Below are 20971 nucleotides of genomic sequence, written 5' to 3' on the forward strand. Positions count from 1 at the left end.
GAGCTTCGATCGGCTCATTGGTAAAATGAGGACAATGTACTTTGAGCTTGATGAGTGAGGATTCATGTAAGGTTTCGTATGTGTTACACATCTTAGCACAGCTCATGGCAAAAATCACGCAGTTTCTAGACCACAGCGGGTTCGGGTCTGAGCTTTGCCGCAGTCCTAGAGCAAGTCACTCAACCTCTCTGAAGTCCAGTGCCCTCATCTGTAAGAAGGGGGAGACACCCACTTCACTGAGCTGCTGGGCACTTTAAATAAAAAGAATCCACGCGAAAGTACTTGGCTCACGGTCGGTCTTCAGAGATACATTTTTTACCCTGTCTAGACAAACTCCTGCCTTTCCCCTTTCTTTATACTTTGGAATCTCTCAGATATAATTGTGGAGAGGTGGACAGCATCCAGTGCTCAGGTCTACCCTGAGCCCAAAACAAACTCTAGAAATGGCCACTGGCAGTTTGACCCCACCCAGGGGGGCCTCCCATCTGCAGGAGCAAGACACCTAAAAACTCAGCTCTCCATACCAAAGGGTACACGGTTCCACTTTCTCCTAGCAGAAAGTGTCCAGGTCTTTCTATAAAGACAAATCACCCTGTCATTCTTAGAGTTGTGAACAATGATAGAGACAGAGCAAAATGCACACTCCCAAATCCGGATGTTCTGTGATGTCTATAATTAGGAAACTTGCTCAGAACAGGATAGAACCTTGGGAAGGCTGATGGGGAAGCGGTCCAGACTTGGCTGGAATTTTACAGAGGGCCTGCAGGAAGGAAAGGAAGGGATGGGTGCTCCTGTCCCGGGAAGGACAAGGTGGGCTGCCAGGAGGGATGATGGCCCAGGACGGAATGAAACCTTTTATCGCTTCAGTGAAGATCGCCGTGCTCGAGTGTAATTTGGAAAAGCCATCTCTGCCCAGCCCTGCCCATTTGGCAGATGTCCCCAGGTCTGTGAGAACATCTTCGTGCAGTTCTCCGGGCAGCTGTCCCCTTAAGCACACGTGGAAACCCAGGCTCTTCCATGCAGTGGGCCTTTTCCGACCTTCACTGGATCTTACGCCAGCCTACGGACCCGAAGGGGACAGGAAGCAGCTCCAGGACTGTCCTGACAACATAGGTGCCATCTGGCTTGGTCATGTAGACGGACCAGTTGGTGCCAAACTGGAAGAGAAGCAAAGCCAGCGTGAGGGAGGCAGCGTGACGGAGGAGTTAGGAATGACCTGGATTTGAGTCTGGCTCTATCTGTCTAATGGTCCTCTCTGTGCCTCAGTTTGCTCATCTGTAAAGTGGGGATGACAATAATCATAGCTGGCCCAGCGAGCTTGAGGACAGAGCCAATACAAGAATGCCGTCGAGCAATTAGCACAGTGCTCAGCACTTTGTGAATGGGCAGTAAGCGCTCTCTTCTGTGATGAGACCTACCCGGGGCTTTATAGGAACAGTATCTAACCCCCAGGGCCAGACCTCCTCCTGCTGTGACAAAAACAACTAAAACCCTGCTTCCTTCCAGCACCTCCTCCACTCCTCCCAAGCACGAGCAGGTACCCGCCTGCCTCACTACACACCAGGTGTTGCCCATGCATGATTTTACTCCCTGCCCTTTGAGATACGTGCTATCATTACCCCCATTTTAGGCTTAAGAGGGCAAAGCCAGCAAAAAAGAAATTTTAGCCCAGATCTGGCTCCCTATTTTTCTCTTCCACTCTCACGAGCTAAAACTTGCTTGGTGTTTGATCTTGGGCAAATGATTCGACTCTCTGGGGCTCAGCGTCTTGAAGTGTGAAATGACTTTAGAAGATATGCCAGGCAGCAAGACAGCTGTGCGTGATGCAGAGCCCCAGGGCTGGGGTCGGCAAACCGGGGTTCTGCCCAGCCACGTGCTGTGATGGACACAAGGCACCTGTATGCAGTGCCTGGCACAGCTGGTGCTCAGTTAATGGAAGCCGTTCTTACTGACCGGTGGTGACCGCTCAGGTTTGCAGCCTGCTGGCCTTCCACGCTTCTGTCTGAATCACCACATTATTACCGGGCACCATCAGTCTCTGGATTTTTTTTTTTTTTTTTTAATTAATGCTTTAAGGAAGGAGATTTTTCTGCTTGGCAGACTCTGCCTGAGGGTATGGATGAAATCTGAGTGGTGGTGAGTCTGAGTGCCAGGTCCCCAGCCCCCAAGCTTCATCTCTCCGTTATTTGCGTTTTGGTTCCAGTTTTGCCTCTCCCTCCTTCAGCTTTTTCATTCACCTTCTCTCGTTTGCCAACATCTGATCTGTTTGGGGAAAACAGCAATGAGCAATTGGCCCAAGCTGGGGCCTCCGGAGCCAGGGAGTTGGCACCCTGATGTGGTTTCCTTACTTGGCCTTGGACATGACAAGGTGCTGGGCAGCCATTTCTGCCCCTCTAACTCGAGATGAGCCCATACTGTGAATTCAGTGCCTTTATGGTGGCATTTGCATCTGAATTGGGTTCTGCTAACTGTGTCTGGTTTGCAGGCCTGGCAAGAAGCAGAAAAACAACGGAGCTGTCTGCATGTTCCGCAGATGCTTTGAAACCCCAGGGCACAAAAGCAAACGAGAGGACTCCCCCCTCCCCCGGATGTAAACAATGCCAAAAGCAGAAGCCTCCAGGAAACCAGCCGCTCCTATTCTGCAAAGCACCATTATATCTCCTCTAGGGCTGAAGAGACTCGGTCTCCTTTCTAGACCCATAAAGGCAGGGAAGCGACCATGAGGAGCAGTCAGCCTGAACTGACCATGAACCGCAGCTTGCTACCATCTGGCTGCTTGTCCTTTGGCAGTTCATTTTACTTCTCTGGGAAGTGGGGGTGACGACCCCCCACTTCCCTGGTAGGCTGGGGTGGAGATGAACTGAGATGCCGTATTTAGAAGGGCTGATGATGTCATATTGAAGCTCAAGGGCCTGTGGGACTCTCCAGGCTGGTGGCTTTAACCTTTTGGGGACTCTGGAGGACACAGACCTCTTAGTCTGTGAAAGCTGACACTCCCCTCCCCAAAATGTACATATATGCACAAAACACTTACCACTGAGTCCAGATTAAGAACTCATCGAATCCGCTTTTAACCATTTTTAAGGGTACAATTCAGCTCCCTTTGTTCTTGGAACACAATGTACCCTCTGTCCCATGGCCTATAAGGACCTGTCCCGTCATTTCTCCCCCTTATTCACTGTGTTCTAGTCTCTTTGGCCGCCTTACGACTTAATCAAACTCACCAAGTGTATGGGCATTAAACATGCCGGTCCCTTTGCCTGGAAATCTCCTCTAGACCTTTGTCTGCCTCATTTTTTATTATTTATATCTCTGCTCCAATGTCATCCTCAAAGCCAGGCCCTTCCTGGCCACCTAAAGCAGCGGTTGGTAAACTATTTTTCTGTAAAGAGCCAGGTAGGAACTATTTTAGGCTCTTCAGGCCACAGGGCTTCGTTATAACTGTTCAGCTCTGCTGTCCTAGGGCCAAAGCGGCTATAGACAAAATGTGAAGGAATGGGCATGGCTGTGTGCCAATAAAACTTTATTTACAAAAGTAAGGGGGTGCAGCTGGATTTGCCCTAGACCAAAGTTTGTTGACCTCTGACTCCTTTTTCTGCACTCTTTTCTCCACAGCCCTCAGCACTCTCCGAAACTCTGTTTATTTTGCTCCTTGCTTGTTGTCTGTCTCTTGTACTAGACTGTGAACTATGAGGACAAGGCCTGGCTTGTCTGTTCACTGCTGTCTCCCCAGCGCTAGCTCAGTGCTCAGCACACAGTAGACACTCACTCTAGGAGCTGCTGTAGGAAAGAATAATTTCTAGTGATTCATGCAAGCTTGGGCAGGCTTAGATGTCAGCCAACGGGGCACGCAGGACAGTAGCTATGTGTCCTGGCCGGCAGCCTGGCTTTGCTCCCACGGCCTGGGATGGCAGGGAGGCACCTGGTTTACCTTTTCCAGAAAGGCAAGGTGCTTACCTCTCTCATGACTTGCCTGCAGGCTCCGCAGGGTGAGATAAAGTCATCTTGCAGGTCACTGTGGAGACAGAGCATCGAACGTGGATCAGTCTCTCCTGAGGCATGAGGACAGTTGCTGAGATTCAGGCCCTGAATCCCTGCCCAGTTCCAGATGAAGTCAAACCCCACCAGGCAGTTTCCGATTCACAGACACATGGTGTCACAGAGGCTCAGAAGAAACCCAAGGTGGCTCTCCACACTTCCAAGGGGCGAGGCCACAGGGAGGCGTGTCGTTTTCATCAGTGCATTCGGGAAATGTTTAGCGAGCACTTACTGTCACCCACACTCCAGGGATACATAGGTTAAGAGGAATATGTCTCTGGCCTTCAGGAGTTTGCTCAGCCCAGTGGACAAGTAGACAACTAGATGAGTTATCATTTTAAACAAAATGCAATTAGAACGTACAGTACGAGGAGACAATCCCTGACTGAGGAACAGAAGAGAGTATTTTGTGGAGGAGATGGCATTTGGTCCTGTCCTTGGAGGAAGCATAGAGTTCCTAAGTCACCATCAGTGAGCAGCTACTGTGTGCCAAGATCTGTACCAGGCACACGATATCCATTATTTCTTTAAATTCTCAGTGCAACCTGAGTGTCAGAATGACCATTTTATCTGCAAGAAAACAGGTTCAGTGAAATGAAGTAACTAACAGAGGTGCTAGACTGAAGCCCCGTGTTTTTTCTGTGCTGCAGGGAAGGCAAATAGTATGTGCAAAGGCCCTGTGGCATGAAAAAATAAGACATGTGAGTCAAAGAGAAAAACAGGCTCCTTGCATCTGAGAAGTCTAGAGAAGAGATGCCTACAGCCAAGGATTTGCCTCTCAGAATAGAGGCACCCACAGGCAGTCCTCCAGCTTTGAGCAGGGTGAGGGATGGCACTCAAAGAAGGTGAATTTAACAGTAGGTAACAGTAGGAACCACCAGGGGGCACCTGGGTGGCTCAGTCGTTAAGCATCTGCCTTCAGCTCAGGTCATGGTCGCAGGGGAACTGGGATCGAGACCCCCCCCCCCCCCCCCCGCATCGCTCAGCAGGAAGCCTGCTTCTCCCTCCCCCACTCCCCCTGCTTGTGTTCCCTCTCTCGCTGTGTCTCTGTCAAATAAATAAATAAAATCTTAAAACAACAACAACAACAACAACAAAAACCAACAGTAGGAACCACCAAGCCCGCTGGAGCACCAGCAGTTATGCCCGCCGCCACCATCGTCCTTGCTCTTCTAGACCCACAGCTCTGGGAGATCTCTGCAAGAACACAGGACTTCAATTCTGGTTTTTGGTCAGCTCCTCATTTTGCTAACCATGTGTGACTTTAACCAAGTCACTTTTTTTTTTTTTTTAAAGATTTTATTTATTTATTTGACAGAGAGAGACACAGCGAGAGAGAGAACACAAGCAGGGGGAGTGGGAGAGGGAGAAGCAGGCTTCCTGCCGAGCAGGGAGCCCGATGTGGGGCTCGATCCCAGGACCCTGGGATCATGACCTGAGCCGAAGGCAGACGCTTAACGACTGAGCCACCCAGGCGCCCTAACCAAGTCACTTTAACCCACCCAATGCTTTGCCTGTAAAATGTAGGGAATCATGTCACCGACTTTGCAGGAATGTTAGAAGATAAAATGAGGTAAAGTGTGCAAAGGGCTTTGTAAACTTCAGCGTGTCAGACACATATCAGTACTGCCTATACTACGGGGCCCTTATTCCTCTACACAAATCAGCTCGGTCTTGATTTTAGTACCTCATCATATACAGATTTATTGCATATAACTTATACATAATAATTTAAAATTAACTTATCATATATATGTTGGCAATGATTATCATATTATTTAATATGTGCCTGGAAGGTTCCAGGCATCCTGCAAAGCACTTAAATGAATTATCTCGTTTTAATTGACAAATATTTATTGGTGCATTATGCCAGGCACCGTTGGTGCTGAGGACACGGCAATGAGCAAAATAGACAAAACTCATTGCACTCCGGAGTTTTTGACCAGTGAGAGGAGCCAGATAATCAACCAACCAACCAACCAACCCGCGATGCATCAAGTGGAGATAGACACAGATGGTATGAATTGCATAAAGCAGCTGAGGGGAGAGACAGTGATGGTGTGTTATTTTACTGAATCCTCATAACTCCCTTTTATATGCGGGGTTCCAAAGAAAAGGTTCTGCTCCATGGAAAGGTGGGTCCTTTCTGAGCATGCTCCCAGCTTCAGAACAAAAGCCCACAGGGACGTGAGAGGGTGGGGACCTGTGCCCTAGGATGCACACTGAGCCAACTTAACCCGTATGATTACCAGGGGACAGGTGCTGTAGCCAGAGTCTTCCATAAGCTCTTTGGAGGCTGGATTCTGTGTTATTTTTTACTTTTTTCTACACATGTTGACCCATGCCAGGCAGGCGGGAAAGGAGTGACAAGGACCAATCAGAGAATCTCTGCTTCAGGGATCTACTGTCTGGAAGGGGAGATGAAGTCTGCATGTTAATGCTCCAATACAGGCTGGCTGTGGTTAAGACCATGGGAGAGGATTGGGGGCACCTAAGTGGTTCAGTCGGTTAAGCGTCTGACTCTTGATTTGGGCTCAGGGATCAAGCCCCATGTCGGATTCCACACTCAGTGGGTAGTCTGCTTCAGATTCTCCCCCTCTCCTTCTCCCTCTCCCTCTGCCTCTGCCTCACCCCCCCCAAATAAATAAATAAATCTTTACCAAAAAAAAAAAAAAAAAAAAGACCATGGTAAAGGTGCTCCCTTCCACGACCTGAAAGTGAAATTCAACCTCCCTTCCACGACCCGTAAGGCCCTGTATACCTGGCCCCTGCCAAGCTCACCACTTCCTTTCTTAATCTTGTGATACGCATGGCCAACTGTCCAAAGGACAGTTCCCTGGACAAGGTGACCTGCATTAGGGTCTGCAAGGGGGTGGGGTGAACATGCATTCCACCGGAAAGTTGGATTTGGCTCAGGCTTCAAAAGTCACAAGAAATCCCTTCCAGGCTGCATAGCCTGATGAAGGTGCTGGTTTACCCTTACATTGCACTTCTCTGTGCCGGGCACCGTGCTGAGGACCTTAGGGCCACGGACTCATTTAATCCCCTAACAACCCCATAAGGTAGGGGCTATGTAGGTACTCTTATCATCCTCATGTTAGAGGTTGTGAAAGATGACATGACCTGCCCAAGGTCACAGAGCTACTAAGTGGCAGGACAAGGATCTGAACCCAGGATCTGTGGACTCTGCCTTTGGTAGTTTTGCAATTTGCAAAAGTAATAAGGATAAGGTTAAAACAACAGTTTTAATTTGTTGCATAATCTGCGCCATGACCTGCATAGAAATCACTTCCTGCGCCCTCACAACAGCCCCGAGGGTAGGTGTTACTCTCCTCCGTGCTATGGACGAAAAGCCAAGCTCAGATCCTCGGGCAATGGTGGCGCAGGATTCGAAACCAGGTCTCACTAACCCTGGAGCCAGGGTTTTTAACCATTACTCAACCTTCCCACCGGGAGTAAGAATCAAAAGCTTGGGAGAAGACGCGTCCCAGAACGCGCTGGGTGCAGCAGGACATCTACCTCTCCTGCCTTGTGCTGGGACCGACAGTTTCTGTGCTCTGTGCTGATTCTGCTCACACGCTGGGACCATCCTCATCAGAACAATGGGCTGGAAACCGATCGCCTTTGATGCCTACACAGCCCACCCCCCCCTCCCGGGACAAGCTTAGCTCCCTGTTAGCAAAACCCCATCCTGGGCTCCGCACTGCATCCTGGAGATCTCGAAGGCGCTCTCTGAAACTGTTCCCACCCATCAGTGTTAACAAGGGAGCTGGCACTTTCCACCCATCCTGTAAACCCACCTCCCAATCTAACAAGTCCTTAGTGCAGTAATGGCTGTGTTGCTGGCCAGGGACGCTGGTGCAGGCTGGACCCCCGGGGCAGAGCAGGTGGCGCTAGAAAAAATGCAGGTTTTACGTAAATAAGGACATTTGCTAATCACCGCTAGCAATATCCACTCCTTCTTAAAAGTAGATAATGACCAGGAGAAAAACCCTTTCATTTAGAACATTCTAAACAGAGCAAAGCTACCGTGCCATTATCTTTTTGTTGACTTTGGCCTCTTTTTCACCCAGAATGTTATTTTCTTGGATCAGCTTTGTATTTGATTTATTTCCCCCTGCCCCACTTTTAAATTAAGTGTAATCCACATCCTGGGCTCTGCTCATCTGCACAAAATGTTCTCAGCATGGCCTCATTTATTCCTCCCGAAGCCGAAGGGGAGCCAGGACAGACCCTGGTGACAAGGGAGGGCTCTGGGAAGCTGGGCCCTTCTCCGTTAGCACCCCTTGGCTCCAGTCGCTCAGGAAAATAGCCCTCAATAACCTGGTCCACTTCGGGACCAGACTGAGGCGAAGTTTAGGATCTTTAAAGACATGCTTCTATCACCCAGCCCCTGCAGGGAGTCGCGCTAGGTCAGGCCCCCGCATTACTGCTGCCAGTATTTCTGCCCTCAAGGCCCTCCAGCACCACCACGAGGGAGGGGCAGTGCGCTCCCCATCCGTAACCCAGGCACCCGGACGTCCTGAAAGAGCAAGGCCTTGTCAGCCATGCAGTGGCTCGATGCATAGATGAAACATTTCCCGTGGCATTCTCCCTGCACCATTAATCTGCCAAGAAAACTCTCTCTCAGGGGTGCCTGAGGGTCTGCGTGGGTTAAGCATCCTGAAATCTTGACTTCGGCTCAGGTCATGATCTCAGGGTCGTGAGATCGAGCCCCGCATGGGGCTTCAAGCTCAGCAGGAAGTCTGCTTGAGATTCTCTCTCCCTCTTCCTCTGTCCCTCCCCCAACTTGCACTCTCTCTCTCTCTCTCAAATAAATAAATAATAAAATCTTTAAAAATAATAAAAAGAGAACTCTCTCTCAGACAGTGCAAAGGTACACACAAGAGCAATTCACCATTAAATCGGATGTATAACAGGGTCCAAATTAGTAAAATAGCCCGCTCACGTGCTCAAATCCTCACGCCACTGAGCCTGGGTCCAGGCCCAACAAGGACTCAATGAGTGTCCTGTGAGGGTCCACATGTGGGAACTTGGATATGTATGTTGGGGCAGGTAAAGAGAGTTGATGGATGCTTTTGTTCAGCCAGGACACAGCCTGGAATCTGATTAGTGTGAACCGTAACCAAGGTTTACCTGGTTGTCACCCCACCAGCTTGTCTTTATAGCCGGCTTCTTGGCACTTAAGAGGTGGGTGATGCCAAGTGTAGTCACCACCTCTCACAGTGAGGAATCCCAGAGGCAGCTCAACGAGAGTGGGGAAGGGTGTTTGATTTCCTGGCACAGCATGGTGTCATAGAATGAGCCCAGAGTGAGACTCCAGAGATCTAGGTTGGTAAGCTTTGCCATGAATTCCCAGGGAAGTTGCTCAACCTTTCTGGGCCTCAGTTTCTTCATCTGTAAAATGGGGTAGTGCCCAGGGAGTCTATGCCAGGCGATTTTTAGGTCCCCCCAGCTTTAGGTTTCTATGCTGCCTTTCCGTTGTATCTTATAGGCATCCTGTTGTAGTTTGTGCTGTTGTTAGAACCAAAACCACACCTGCCCTTGAGTTAGAGATGCCTTGGTTGTTTACCTGCTCTGCGGGCTCAGTGAGGGCAGAGTCCACTTCTGATTTGTCTCTTTTCCCCAGCACTCAGCCAAGCCCGACAGTGCCTGGCACACGGGAAGTACAGAATAAATGTGTTAGATGAATGAACAGATGAATAACATGTGTGGTGAGTGTTGGCTGAACAGATGGATGAATACAGCTGCAACCTGCCTTCCCCAGCCCTTACCTGGAGATAGCAATTGCCCTGAACTCTCTGTGTCCTTCTGAGATGGCCTTCTGGATCGCGGTCCGCTCTGCACAGACGCCCAGAGGGTAGCAGATGTTTTCTACGTTGCACCCTGGAAAGAGAGGAGAACCCAGGGGTATTTCCAGCAGAACCACATCCTGTGGCAGGTGTTGAGGAAGAGGCTTGCCCCATTCCAGCACAGGGAGAACCCTGTTACTCAGAGAGGGCAATTTGACAGGAAGCACTGGGAGACTCCATGACCCACTGCCGCTGTGGCCCTTCCCAAAACTCCCACCCTTGTCACTCACCCAATGCCTCCGTCTTGAAGCCCAGCCTGGGAGCAGGGGCAGCAGAGCGGAACACTGTCATGTTGGAGTCATTGTGTTTTGGGATTTTTGTTACAGCAGCTTAACCTAGACCTGACTAATAGAGAAACTGGTACTGAGAGTGAAATGCAGCTTTGACAAAAAAATATCGAAAATACATGGCCTTGGGATGCCTGGGTGGCTCAGTCAGTTAAGCGTCTGCCTTTGGCTCAGGTCATGATCCCAGGGTCCTGGGATCGGGCCCGCGTCGGGCTCCTTGCTTAGCAGGAGCTTGCTTCTCCCTCTGCCTACTTCTCCCTCTACCTGATGCTCCCCCTGCTTGTGCTTTCTCTCTCTTGCTATCTGACAAATAAATAAATAAAATCTTTAAAAATAATAATAAAATAAAATACATGGCCTTGGCTTAGCAGTTGGGCAACATCAGTGGGAAAACACAGACATGGCCCTGTGGAAAGCTGATGGCCCTTGTTACTCTGTGGCAGATTACTTGGTAAAGCTCCATCCTGCAATAACCTGGGAAGCAGACGGGCCCCTGGGTGGCTCAGTTGGTTAAGCGTCTGCCTTCGGCTCAGGTCATGATCCCAAAGTCCTGGGATCGAGCCCCACTTGGGGCTCCTTGCTCAGCAGGGAGCCTGCTTCTCCCCTGCCTGCCACTCCCCGTGCTTGGGCTTGCTCTCTCCTTCTCTCTCTGTGTGTCAAATAAATGAATAAAATCTTTAAAAACAACAACAACAACCACCACCTGGGAAGCAGATTGTGCTACCTACCATTAGGATTTTCGACCTGGCAATGGGAATCAGCCCCGAGGGGAAGATCTGATGAAGGGTGATACCTTCTCACTCAGTCTACTGGTTTGGGGCCTCAAGGTGGCCACCATCGAAATGACACAGCAGGGATGGGCCAGGCAGGGAAGCCAGTTGCTAAAGGAGGGGAGTTGGCTGGCTTAAGAACTATGACAAAGCATATAAAGCAAATAAACCAGAAGGTTTCTAAGTTTTTCATAGAATTGGCTAGGCAGAGAAGCCAAAAGTCTGGTCTGTAAAATCCTGTGATTGTTTAATCCCGAAAGAAACCCTTGGGTCCCCAAACCCCACCGTCAGAAGTGAGCTGAGAGAGCTATGTGCCCCCAAGGAGGGGCATTCTCCCCAAAACCCACTTCAGGTGTGTGGCTGAGGTTAGGATAGTCAAGGAAGAAGCTCCCAGAGGGCAAAGCCTGGGGCCCCTGTAGAGAGTGGACAGGGGGTTACCCGCAGAGCAGAAAGGGAAGACAGAGTGTGTACCAGGGAGTCTTCACAGTTCTTGCCCTGCAGGATGGATAACTGCATGGATTGGTGGCCGCTGTGTGTTCCCTGTTCTTTCCTTTTCCTATCAGGAGATTTGATGATGGTTATTCTTTCCTACTCTTTCCTGCTCCTACTCCACACTGAATATTGTGGGAGTGAGTGGGAACTGGGGTGTGGGTGATTACTTTTTAGACTCTGGGCCACTAGGCCAGCAGGACCACATCCGCACCTCAGGAAGGAGACTGAACAGCCCCGATGTCCCACTCTCAGAGCTGGATGCAGTGACTGGGTGGGACTTTGGGTTGCCTCTCTTAAGAAGGTGGAAAGTGGGTCCTATGTGTGGAAAGAAGGGTATACACAGATCCTTACAGGCCACAGGCGGTCCTGTGGAAGACTAACTGTTCCCAGGGTTCACTGTCCCAACAGAAGCCACTGGAATTGAGCGGGGCGTGTGACTACCCAAGCAAGAGACCACATTTCCCAGCCTCCCTGGAAGCTTCCTGTAGTCTTGTAGTTTTAACCAATAAGATATGAGTGGAAGTGATGGGTGCAAGTTCCAGATGACATTTTTATGGGGCCATTGTTTGCTCCCCACTTCATCTTTCTCTTTCCCAGGGGCTGGAACATGGATGTGATGACGTGTGCTGGTTTTGAGCACGTGGATGTAGACACCACTCTAGGGATGGCAGGACATCAAGACAGAAGGAATCTGATCTCCTGAACAGCCTTGTAGAACACAGCAGAGCAGAACAGTCCATATGCCCAGGACCCCAGCCCATCCCTGGTCTGTCCGATGAGAGAAGCAAGCAGCGATCTTGTTCGAGTCACTATGTTTCTATTTGTCTCCTCACCTGAGACTGTTCCTTACCTATGGCACTCCCCCCTTTTTTTTTTAATGTAATTATGCAGGATTTGGTTCCTACTGTAGTCAAATTTGGAAATTGTTTGGTCATTTCTTCCTCATGTATTTTCCCCACAGAATTTTCTGTCAGTGCATTATTTACATGGACGCATTAGGATGGCTTCAGTTCATCATTTGATCCATTAATTATCATCATGGTTCTCAAGATCACAGGCATTCATGTCCAACAGATGGAGAGGAATGGATGTCACAGACGGCCTGCAACAGCCCCCCACACGCTGTTCAAATGGGAGCTGCCATCTTGTCTCACACGACCTTTTTGTTGGTCTAAGGAGAAGTGCCTGACCCACACTGGGCCGATCAGAGTTGAGCACCTAACTCACTGGGCCCATCAGAGCCAGGCACCTTACCCACACTGAGCCAGCCAGAGTTCTCTATGCAGGAACTTCAGTTCCTCCAGGAGACTGAGAGTGTGGGGTTGGGCCCGGCTGCTGGCCTGGTTTCCATTCGTTATAGAGGAGACCGTTAGGGGAAATGGACACTCAGAGGAACGGATGGGAGATGATGTGAGACATGGCCAGAAGAAAGAGTCTGGCCTCACGCAGTGCCCCTGACGCCCAGCTACACACCATCTCTTCCCACGGTTTTAGGAGCCAATATGCCCTCCTTGTGTCTAAAATAGTTTGCATGCATATTTATCATTTACAACCACACAGAAGTCAGTACAGTTGGGATATGGGACAAGGAACGACCAGGGGAGTTGCAGCCCTGAAAGTAATGGTTGACATTTATTGAACGCCAAGCGTTTTTGACTTTGGTCACGTATTTGTTCGCATTCACATGTGAGTCACTAGAAACAGGTAACTGGGCCTCTCTCGGGGTCAGTGAAAGTTAAATGAATGAATGAATACGGCTCTCTTGCTCCCCACCTAGTCTCCCCAGCCAAGTTCCTGGTGCCTGCCCGAAATGACTTCCTCTAAACATGTCCTTGCCTGCCCTGCCCACCTTTGCTGACTTTGGCCTGGCTGCATTTGACTTCTGCCTCTCCCAGAGTAAGATCCTTGCTCACTTTATTCCCCCCACTTCGTTCCCTGTCTGGCAACCACCCCAGCCCTGCCTCATCCCTGACTCAGGGGCCCTCTCCCTGTTAAAGGTGATTCACATAAATCTTGGGTTTTGCAGAAGGCTCCTCCCTCAGGACGATTGCCCGTGTCTGCATTTGAAGTTCAGAATGGCCTCATATAGAGAAATCTTCCTTAACTGTGTCTAAAAATTTCAAAGGGCCAGTTAAGGAAGAGAGATTGTTTTAGAAGAGAGCCCATTCTCAGAGCCCACTGCTCAAATGGGGCTTTGCAGAAAGAGCCCCAATGTTCTGTTCTGCCCTGGGACCCTTTGCCCTACTGGCTCTAAGAATTTGGGAAAGAGACTAAAACCTCCTCGAGCCTCAGTCTCGTCCTTTATAAAGTGAAAGCCGCAGCACCTCCCTCAGAGGACTCTGGTGACAGTGAGTCGAGATCACGCACGTGGACCGATTAGCACACAGCCCCGCACGGAGCTAGTCCTCAGCAGTGGCCAGCCGCTGTTATCAATTGCACAAAAGTCAAGGTTTGGGTGGTGGGAATAAAATAAGATGAAATCCGAGAGAGACAAACCGTAAGAGACTCTTAAATCTAGGGGACACACGGAGGGTGGCTGGAGGGGTGGTGGGTGCCGGATGGAGTAACTGGGGGATGGGCAAGAAGGAGGGCACGTGATGCAATGAGCTCTGGGTGTTCTACGCAACTGATGAATCACTGAACTCTACCGCTGAAACTAAAAATACACTGTATGTTAATTAATTAAATTTAAATAAAATTTAAAAAAATAACAAAAACAAGGTTTTGGTGGTGGTAGGACTGTGTGACTGAGCACCTACTCCTTCTAGACAAGGTGTGACAGTGGCCCCGATTCTGTCCTTCAGACACTTTGAAGTGGTCCCAACCTGCCTATCTCCTGGGCTTCATCTCCTTTGGCTCTTCAGGCCCACTGGCTTTCCAGCTGTTCTCCCAGGATGCCAAGCACCCTCCTGCCATATGGCCTTTGCACTGGCTGTTCCCATTGCCTGCAACTCTTTTCCCCTGTGTGCATATGGTTCACCCTACTCCTGTCTCTGCTCAGATGCTCCCTCCTCAGAGAAGCCTGCCATGGTCACCCTAGCTCAACTTTTGCCTCCCCATTTATCCTGCTTTAATTTTCGTCACCACGCTGAACACTTTCCTGAAGAAATGTCTTTATTGTCTCATTCCTCCGTCACAGGGTAACTTCCTGAGGGCAGGGACTCTGCTGCAGGACGCCCCGGGGCCTGGAACAACAAGGCCAGCCAGGCTCTCAGTTACTTTTTATCCAATGAGCAGAATTTCCCACTTCGGTGCTAGATCTCTGAGATACAAAGGAATAACTTCACTGGAGGCCTCTAGCAAGTTCCAGTGGAATTTCCTAGTCTTATTAAAAAAGAGAAAAAAAAAAAAGAGGAAGAAAGCCCTTAGCCATGTACTGTGATCCTCAAAGTCCAGAAAATTTTGTTTTGCTTCCTTCAGCTCAGAAAACAGGCCGTCATCCATCCAGGCAAACCAACCCCATTCCCTGTGTTCGCTTGCTGAAACACACACACACACACGCATGCATGCATGTGAGCGCACACACACACATACACACATGCGCACACGCACCCGCACGCATGGGCTGGCATGGTATCAAGTTAGGGATCCAGAACTGTAAGATATTACTAACGGCTTTCTTTTATCCTTTTCTTTCATTGTTCTTCTTTTACCTGCCTGGCACTCCATCTGTATTATGTCGTTGACCCCTTTAACAACTCGGTAGGGCAGAGACTACTATGACCCCATTTTAGAGAAGATAAAAGCTGAGGCTGCTGGCAGGGAGCCTGGACTCACATCCTGACCTGTCAGGGACAAAGGACTGTCCTTTTTCTCTATGGCATTTCAGTGAGGACATGTTTTAGAGGTGGTTTGGTGCTTACGGCAGGGCGAGGGTCAGAGGTTATCAAGCTATCAGCAAGGAAGGAAGTTCACAAGGAGGTGATGGGGGCCTGGCCGCCCAGAGAAAAGAGCAATGCTCGAAAGCACTGGGCCTACTCTGTTCTGAGGGATCTTAGTACAGTTAGAGCGGTCCTTCTCACTCACCCTGTGGGCGTCAACATCTTCTGGACGGCTTCTTAAAAGGGATTTCTGAGCCATACTCCTGGAGTTTCTACTTCAGTAGGCCTGGGTCAGACCCTAAGAATTCGCATTTCTTGCAAGTTCCCAGGAGGTGCGGAGGCCACAGGTCTGGGACCATATTTGAGAATCAGTGAACCTGGGGGTGCCTGGGTGGCTCAGATGGTTAAGCATCTGCCTTTGGCTCAGGTCATGATCCCAGGGTCCTGGGATCGAGCCCTACATCGGGCTCCCTGCTCTGCGGGAAGCCTGCTTCTCCCTCTGCCGCTCCCCCTGCTTGTGTTCCCTCTCTCACTGTGTCTCTGTCAAATAAATAAATAAAAATCTTGGGAAAAAAAAAAAAAGAGAATCACTGAACCAAAGAAATGTCATGGTCATGTGCTTGAAGAAATACTACACTCTTGGGCGCCTGGGTGGCTCAGTTGGTTAAGCGACTGCCTTCAGCTCAGGTCATGATCCTGGAGTCCCGGGATCGAGTCCCGCATCAGGCTCCCTGCTCGGCGGGGAGTCTGCTTCTCCCTCTGACCCTCCCCCCTCTCATGCTCTCTCTCTCTCATTCTCTCTCTCAAATAAATAAATAAAATCTTTAAAAAAAAAAAAAGAAATACTACACTCTTTCCGCGTTCCTACCTCCCTACCCACTGCACACGCAACACACCGTGACACATATGAATTATATTCGAACTCAACTACAGCGTCCAGGGGTTTTAGTGAAGCTCATCTTTGTAAGCAGCTGCTTTTGAGTGGCAGTGGAGAGGCCTAGTGGATGAACCTGGGGGTGGGAGGACAGGGTGTGGTGGGTGTAAGGAAGGCTGTAAGGACAGGAAGCCAGTTAGAGCTGCCTGCTTTGACTCACCTGGAGGTGCTCTGGGGAGGGGGGTTGGTGGCTTGGAGAGTGGTCCTGGAGGAGAAGGGGAGCCCAGGGAGGGAATCGGGAGGCCAGGGGTTGGTCTGGGGGAAGACTATGAAGGATCAGATTTAAAGGTCAAAGCCAAGACAAGCTGGATTCAGCGATTAACCAGGACATCTTTAAGTGTCTTTTTAGAAATGCGGTTTGTTCCTCCCAGAATTCATTACAGCTGATCCAGTAAAGTGGCTTTTCCCCTAAATAGTGAAGGAGCATATAGAGCGCTGAAGTCCCTCTAGGGAGAGGGGGTGAGGCAGATAGACCACCGACCCAAGGACAAATTTGACCATCCCTTGGGTGGTGCCAGCGAAGAGTGGTCTCCATGACTCTCCTCCACCACCTCCCATCTGGCATTGCACAAACCCTGGCTGCCCTGGGCTACCCCACTACCCCTGCCAAACCCCCCTGCTAAACCCCCCTGCTGCCCCTTCTCTTCTGTGTCCCCACCTCCTCTCCCTCTGCAGCACTTTCTTCCCCGGTGGACTCCCCCTCTCCCCCACAGCTCTCCAGCAGCAATCACAGAAGGTAACGGTCCGGATGAATCACCATCTGGTGGCCCATCCTCGAGGGACACAAGACCCTGGCCAGGGTCAAGGGGATATGATCAGTATTACAAGACCGTGACAGCGAGGCTGTCAGACTTGCTTTTGAACTGAATGGGGCACCAGCTGCCCCTAAGGAGGGAAACTCCACAGAGGCTGGTCTTTGGTGCAGCTGGAGAAAGTCACAGAACTGAGCAGACCTGTCTCGCACCAAACTACAAACTCACAGTGTCTAAATTCAGCTGCGCCCTCTCTGCCTCCTAATCGTCTCTAATTCACCCCATGATGCCGTCAGCTTTCCTCTGACTGTTCTAGGTCCCCTCCTCCCCCAGCCCTGCCTTACTACCCTCTGTCCTCCCTTCCCATCTACAGGAGATCCAGGGATTCTGGTAAATGCCCTCCATTCGTCCCCCTCTCCCAGCACACTCTCCCTGCCCCCCTCTGCACGTGCACCCTGCGGCGAGGGGTAGTAGAAAAAGCATGGCCTCAGTTACCTCATTTGTAGAGTGTGTGTTTGGCTTTTGCAGCGGCACCTCCACACTCCTTCTTGTGGTAACAGACCCCCCCCACCCCACCCTGGGAACAATGCGTGTGACTCAGCTGGACCAATCACAGTACTCTATCGTGAAAACAGTGATTGGCTCAGGGATGTGCATGTGATTGGAGATGGCCCAATCAGGGTCCTTCCCCAGAATTTTTCCATCTTTAGCTAGTAGAGGAGTTCTTGCCTCTCTGCTTTTGAGGCTGTAAGAATGCGAACTAGAGGCTGCTTGCACTCATGTTCCCTGATACCTGGAGAAAGCCCATCTACAGGATAAGAGAAAGAAACACACACCCAGAAGGATAAAGGGCATGGTGACATCTGAGTTCCTGGATCCAGCTGTCCCTGAGTAAGATCTACCCTTGCCCATTATGGTTTTGATTGGTTTCTGTCATTTACAACTGAAAGTGCTCTGACCAATGCATGTGACACTCATTGTCTCCCTTCATGTGGGGGCTGTGAGATTACAAGAGATCTTCCATACCAAGTGCTTAGCGAATGATCAATCCACTGTGGCTATTGGTCCCTGCCCATGATGTCCTCAGCACCATCCAGCTCTGCCTTCAGCTCCCCACCTTGACCAGTGCCTCCTCATTCCCCTGGCTGAAGATCTAGAACCATATTCCTTTCCTTCATTCCAGTACTGCTCACCCCAAGCCCAGTCCACTTGTCCCATACAGTTTCTCTCAGGTCTTTCCTTCCTCACTGTTCCACCTGCCACTGTCCTAGTCCAAGTCACTCGTTCATGCATTCAGCAAACTTTAACTGAGGACGTATTACAGGCTGGGTAATGTGCCGGCCCTGCGGACGGGTCGGCAAACAAGACAGACATCATCCCCCTGACACTCTTTCCTCTGTCTTGGAACTCCCTGAGTACCTGTCAGACTAATTGCCCTTGAATTCGATTTTCATGTTACTCTTCTTTTTAATAACGTTCCTGGTTCCCTGCTTTTCTACCTCATCAAATCTCAATGTCAATGCTTGGCCTTCACAAGTCCTCCACAATCTGCCTCCAAATAGTAATAATATAATAAAACCATTAATAGTAGAAAGAGAAGCTCCCACCATTTATGGCATCCTTCCTGTGAGCAGAAACGGTGCCACTCATTTTATAGGCATGAGCTCACATTCCACCGCTGATCAGCACAGGCACCAACCACCAGGAAGGACCCTGGTGCCATGTCGGGCTGGGCAAACCAGCTCTATTCACAGCCATTCAGAAAGGTGGGTGCACGATCCTCAGTTTACAAACGTGTAAGACACATTAGGGTGAAGGGTCATGGCCAGGGTCACATGGCTGATAAAACAGCGGCACCAGGATTCAAACCCAGGAGCCTCTAAGTCCAGAGCCTTCACCCCATCCCAGAGGGCCTCCCTAAATCCCCACTGCACAACCAGGTTCTTCCCTGCAATTTAAATAGGCCACACTCCTGCTCACGTCATTCATTCACACCTACAGTCATTGGTTGAGGCTTCCCTTTCAAACCATGACCTGTGTAAGAGGAGGGACCTCTGTTGGGGGCAGAGACTATGTCATTTGTGCTCACTGTGATATCCCTGGTTCTTGGCACTTTACCTAAGACGTCATGGTGCTCAGCAAATATTTGTTGAATGAATGAATCCATGCAAGGAGGCATTGGAAAGAGCCAATGGCTGATTCAACATTCAAGGCCCTGGAGCCCCGGGACAGTGTGGGCTGCAATGTTGTTCGTGGCGGTGGTTAATGTTTAATAGTCATCTGAGCCACCAGGCCAGGCCTGAATTCCCACAAGACACAGAGTCTTGATTACCTACAGAGTAGCCGACTTGGAGTCAGGGGAACTCTGGGTCCGAATCTCAGCTCTGTGATCTTGGGCATTTAGCTTCTGTGAGCCTCAGTTTCCTTCCCTGTGATACCAAACTGCCTTGAGGGGTTATAAGGGTTGGTGGATAACATTCTTCACTATCCTTCCACATACTAGCACTCACTCAAGGTTCCTTCTGCTGAAAGGGGTTTAAGACCTAGGCGACTCGTGAAACGGGACAGAACCTCCAAGACAAGAGGTAACATGATCAGCAAGGAGAGCCCAGGGGCACCATACAAGGGGACGATCCCCAGCCAGACTCACAGCTGAGCAGAGGTGGGGGCGAGTGGCTCACAACTGGCCTCAGGCTACTGGAGGTCACCAATTAGATGTCCAATGCGAACCTCTGTCTCTTTAAATAGCTGCCACTGCCAAGTAGAGGCGGATTCTGGGCGGCAGGGCTGGGTGTCCCCATCTGTCCCCCTGTGCCAGTTCTTATCTGCCCTCCCAGTGGTGGGGAGGGGCATGTGGCTTCCCTGCCACTTCCTCACCAAGTGCCCCACTGTTTTGAATGAGAATGCTTCTTAGCTTAGCAAAAACAAGTCTGAACTTTTGTTCAAGTGAGCTTTTCTAGAAAACCAACAAACCAAAGAAAAGGAGCTTAGGAACAGATTAGTGCTGACTCCAGTTCCCACCGTCCTGTTCCCACCCTCCCCAGGCCAGCACTCACTGCTGATCACCCAAACTTCTCTCCGCTTCTTTCCTCCGGGATCCTCTGCAAGGTCGGAATCCGCTAACAAGTCACCGGCCGTTGGCCGTGGGTCCCTCAATTTCTTTCCTCGCTCAGTGGGTGATCGGAAGAATGCAGGGTTTGGGGGCCCCAGCCCTGGGTTCCACCACCAGCGCCCCGTGTGACCTTGAGCAACCCGTGTCACCTCTCTGGGCCTCAGTTTCTTTATTGAAAAATGGGCCTAACAAGGAGGTGAGTGGGTGAGAGGTGAGGACTTGCTAATGAAACCTGTGGAAGCCTTCGCAGGGGGCCACGCGGAGGGGGGCTCACAAAGTATCAGCCGTGTCCCTCCCAGCTTTGAGTTATGGCCTCCCCACCTCTGGCTTCCCAGTCCATCCCATTAAAAAGTCGCCGCATCTGAGCAGCACCTGCATCCCCACGGTCCGGGACAGCAGGCAGGGCGGGGGGGGGGGGTGTGCCAGCGTGACGGGGGTGGCCCAGCCACGAGCGGCCAGAGCTGCCCTCTGCTCTGCCGGCTCCCGCCCGTCCTCCTGCGACCTCCCGCCGGGGGGCTGCGGCCGAGGGGGACGGGGCGCCCTTACCGGAGAAGATCCTCCCGTCCCGAGTGAGGATCGCGGCCCCCACGCGGAAGTGACTGTAGGGGCAGTAGGCGGACTTCTTGGCCTCCCGGCAGGAGAGCAACAACCGCTGGACGAGCTCGGGCTCCAGGGCGCTGGCGGGACGCTCGTGGGCCATGTCTGTCCCCCGGGGCGGCGGACGCGCAGACACCAGCTCCCTGCCCGCGGGAGCCCTGCCCGCGGGAGCCCATCCCGACCCCCGCCACCTTAGCACCTCCCCTGGGGCGTGTCCCTGCGGGGCGCTGGGCGGGGCCGGGAGACGGGTCTCCCGCCCCCCATCGCCCGCCCCGCCCCGCCCCGCAGGCTGCGTTTAGAGGGTGGTGTGGGGCCC

At 50.9% G+C, this 20971-nt stretch overlaps 1 protein-coding gene across 1 annotated transcript; it reads right to left on the reverse strand.

The window, feature by feature from the left end:
- Nucleotides 1-650: 650 nt before the first annotated feature.
- On the reverse strand, nt 651-20863 carry CDA (cytidine deaminase). Its single transcript, XM_036115606.2, has 4 exons — nt 20605-20863; nt 9813-9924; nt 3958-4015; nt 651-1157 (listed from the first exon to the last, which is right to left on the reverse strand). The coding sequence occupies exons 1-4, from the start codon at nt 20756-20758 to the stop codon at nt 1041-1043; spliced, it is 441 nt and encodes a 146-aa protein (XP_035971499.1). The 5' UTR covers nt 20759-20863; the 3' UTR covers nt 651-1040.
- Between the last annotated feature and the right edge of the window lie 108 nt (nt 20864-20971).

This window comes from Halichoerus grypus, chromosome 5 (genome assembly GCF_964656455.1).
Source record: "Halichoerus grypus chromosome 5, mHalGry1.hap1.1, whole genome shotgun sequence".
NCBI classification, from domain to species: Eukaryota; Metazoa; Chordata; class Mammalia; order Carnivora; family Phocidae; genus Halichoerus; species Halichoerus grypus.